Here is a 2,500-nt window from a genome sequence, read left to right as displayed (position 1 = left end):
GTCAAAGGGTTTACTGTTAGCCCACCCTGTTCTTATCATATCATATATAAAAGGCACATGTGACAGGTGGCCACTGAATGAAGTGTTTTCACAAGTCTCTTGTAACCTCACAAATTACAGTTAATAGAAGTACATGCGTAGGAGAAAACTAACATTTCTGCTTCCTCTAGCTACTCACACTTTATTTTGAATTAAGACTTGAACTTGATTGCTCCCATTTTACAAGTCAACACAGTAATACCTTACCCACCCTGCCAGGGACAATAAAAAGACAGAGGGAGAGAGGCAGAGAGACAGAGAGGGAGACAGACAGACAGAGAGACAGACAGACAGAGAGACAGACAGACAGAGAGACAGACAGACAGAGAGACAGACAGACAGAGAGACAGACAGACAGAGAGACAGACAGACAGAGAGACAGAGAGACAGAGAGACAGAGACACAGACAGACAGAGGGAGAGAGGCAGAGAGAGAGACAGACAGACAGAGAGACAGAGAGACAGAGAGACAGAGAGACAGACAGTCAGAGAGACAGACAGACAGTCAGACAGACAGTCAGACAGACAGAGGGAGAGAGGCAGAGAGACAGAGACAAACAGCTCTAGCTGTGCAAGCACTTGCTGGATACTCAAAGACAACAGTCGTAAGGGAGCTGCCAGAAGAAATCCAATCACTCGTCTTTGCGGACAAGCCCATGTGAGGGGGATGTCCCTGCCACTTCCTCACCATAGGAACCACCCAGCCCCTGCACCAAAATTGGATAGTAAGCTCTTTAAAACCGGCGCCCTATTTACACACTGGTGCTTACGGCCGAAAAATTTATATTTATTCAAGAATTGAAAAAAAAAAAAAATCACAATGGACCAAATTAAATGTTTTTTTTTAATTAAAACGATTTACGTTAATGCAGAGGCCGCGGCTCGGTTTATGTCTGCAGCAACATAATCTATATGAAGTGTTTCCTCTAATGCAGAGAGCATTAGCTGGGACTCCGTAACAAGGTATCCGATGCATGCCATGTGTGTCCTGAGTAAATATTCTGCACGCAGGACACAGAGGGTCAAATTATATGCCAGAAATGTCACTAAGTGTCTCATTAGTGAACCAGTCATTTCTATTAAAGTGAATATACACTAACATGCTACAGAATTGTTGACCACGTTGCTACATAGTCCGGGGGAAATCATCTTGTTAAATGAATATTGTTTAAAAAGTTCTAGTAACCGTATCACTACCTGCAACCAATCTGTGTGAAATGGGCCAAAGGTGTCATGTTCCGATTTTTCTTCAAGCCTGAACCTCCCACAGAGCGTATATACCCAACACTCAAGTAACTGTTAGTGCGCGTGTATATTTCTGTAGGGCCCAGGCGGGAAATCCAGGTACATAGCGCTGCACAGCAGTAGTACACATGACAAAATAATATATACATAACTGGGAAAAGCGCTACATACATAAAAGTAAACATTAAGAAAAGTCGTCACTGCCCCAAAAAGCTTACAATCTAAATCTCAGACAGAGGGACGATCCCGTGCGTAACTCCCCTTAGATGGTTTGTAAAACATCGTTATTCCCCCTCAGATAAAGTGATGGTACCTTACTAAGCTCTCACTGGTTGCCCCCTCTTGTCAGTGTTTTTATGTCTGCCTAATAAATAAAGGAATTGTTAACGTTTACATACAGGCAAAGAATTACAAGACTTAAGAGCCAGAAAAAGATAGAATAAAGGGATGGGAGGACACAAAACACTGCAAAGTGTTTTTCTTTACTTACACTCGGTAAAACATTCTTTTTATTTAATTCCAGTATGCAAAACAATGAATTAATGTAGTGTACTAACAGTAGCGGGCAATGAACATTGAAATGCTGCAGAGATAGAGCGATGCCACAGAATGACTGCCTTACCTCACCAGGTTCAGGACACACAGCTCCTGCTCAGCAGTCATTTCGTTCTTCTTGAGAAGGTCCTCAACTTTCAGTACCGCTTGTTGCTCTTTACTAAGGTACCGGTGGTAAAGTTTCTTCCACGGGATAAACTGAAATGAAACGCAAAAGGATAAAAGTAGTTGGAGTAGGTCAGTAGTAAGAAAAATGCTTCTGAGTCGGATAAACACGTTTGAAATCTCAGTGGGGACCAAACTGAAGAATTTCAATGTTTGAAATTGGCCTTGAAATCATAGGGCTTTATGTGTAGTACAATGTCTTGTGCACAATCCCATGCTGTAAGAAATTACAAATGTGCTAGCTTTGTTGTAGCATCTTAGGCTACAGCCCCAGTCCTCCCTGCTGCACGGACGCCTGGCGGCGCGTGGAGATTACAGCCATGATCGGCGATCTGTAGGTGAGCTCTAGGGGAGCACGGGGGGGAAGCAGGGCCACTCTGCCCTGCTATTGGCTGCGCGCCGACCACGTGACCGCGTTGCGACAAAATTATTGTGTTCCTTGCTAGTGTGCGCGTCCCAGCGCTTTGCGCGCGCACGCACACACACACACAGCGACC

The 2,500-nt window shown here is 44.2% G+C and overlaps 1 protein-coding gene across 4 annotated transcripts in view; it reads right to left on the bottom strand.

Annotated features, from left to right (window-relative positions):
- Window positions 1-2,500, bottom strand: part of FBH1 (F-box DNA helicase 1) — a 64,083-nt gene that overhangs the window by 50,741 nt on the left and 10,842 nt on the right. For all 4 annotated transcript variants that reach the window (XM_075599400.1, XM_075599404.1, XM_075599403.1 and 1 more), the window contains one exon: window positions 1,906-2,036. In XM_075599400.1, the coding sequence (XP_075455515.1) occupies window positions 1,906-2,036 (131 nt within the window). The remainder of the gene's footprint in view (window positions 1-1,905; window positions 2,037-2,500) is intronic.

This window comes from Ascaphus truei, chromosome 5 (assembly GCF_040206685.1).
Source record: "Ascaphus truei isolate aAscTru1 chromosome 5, aAscTru1.hap1, whole genome shotgun sequence".
Taxonomy (NCBI): Eukaryota; Metazoa; Chordata; class Amphibia; order Anura; family Ascaphidae; genus Ascaphus; species Ascaphus truei.
Note: the sequence above shows the minus strand (reverse complement) of the source record. Positions and strands in the feature narration are given on the sequence as shown.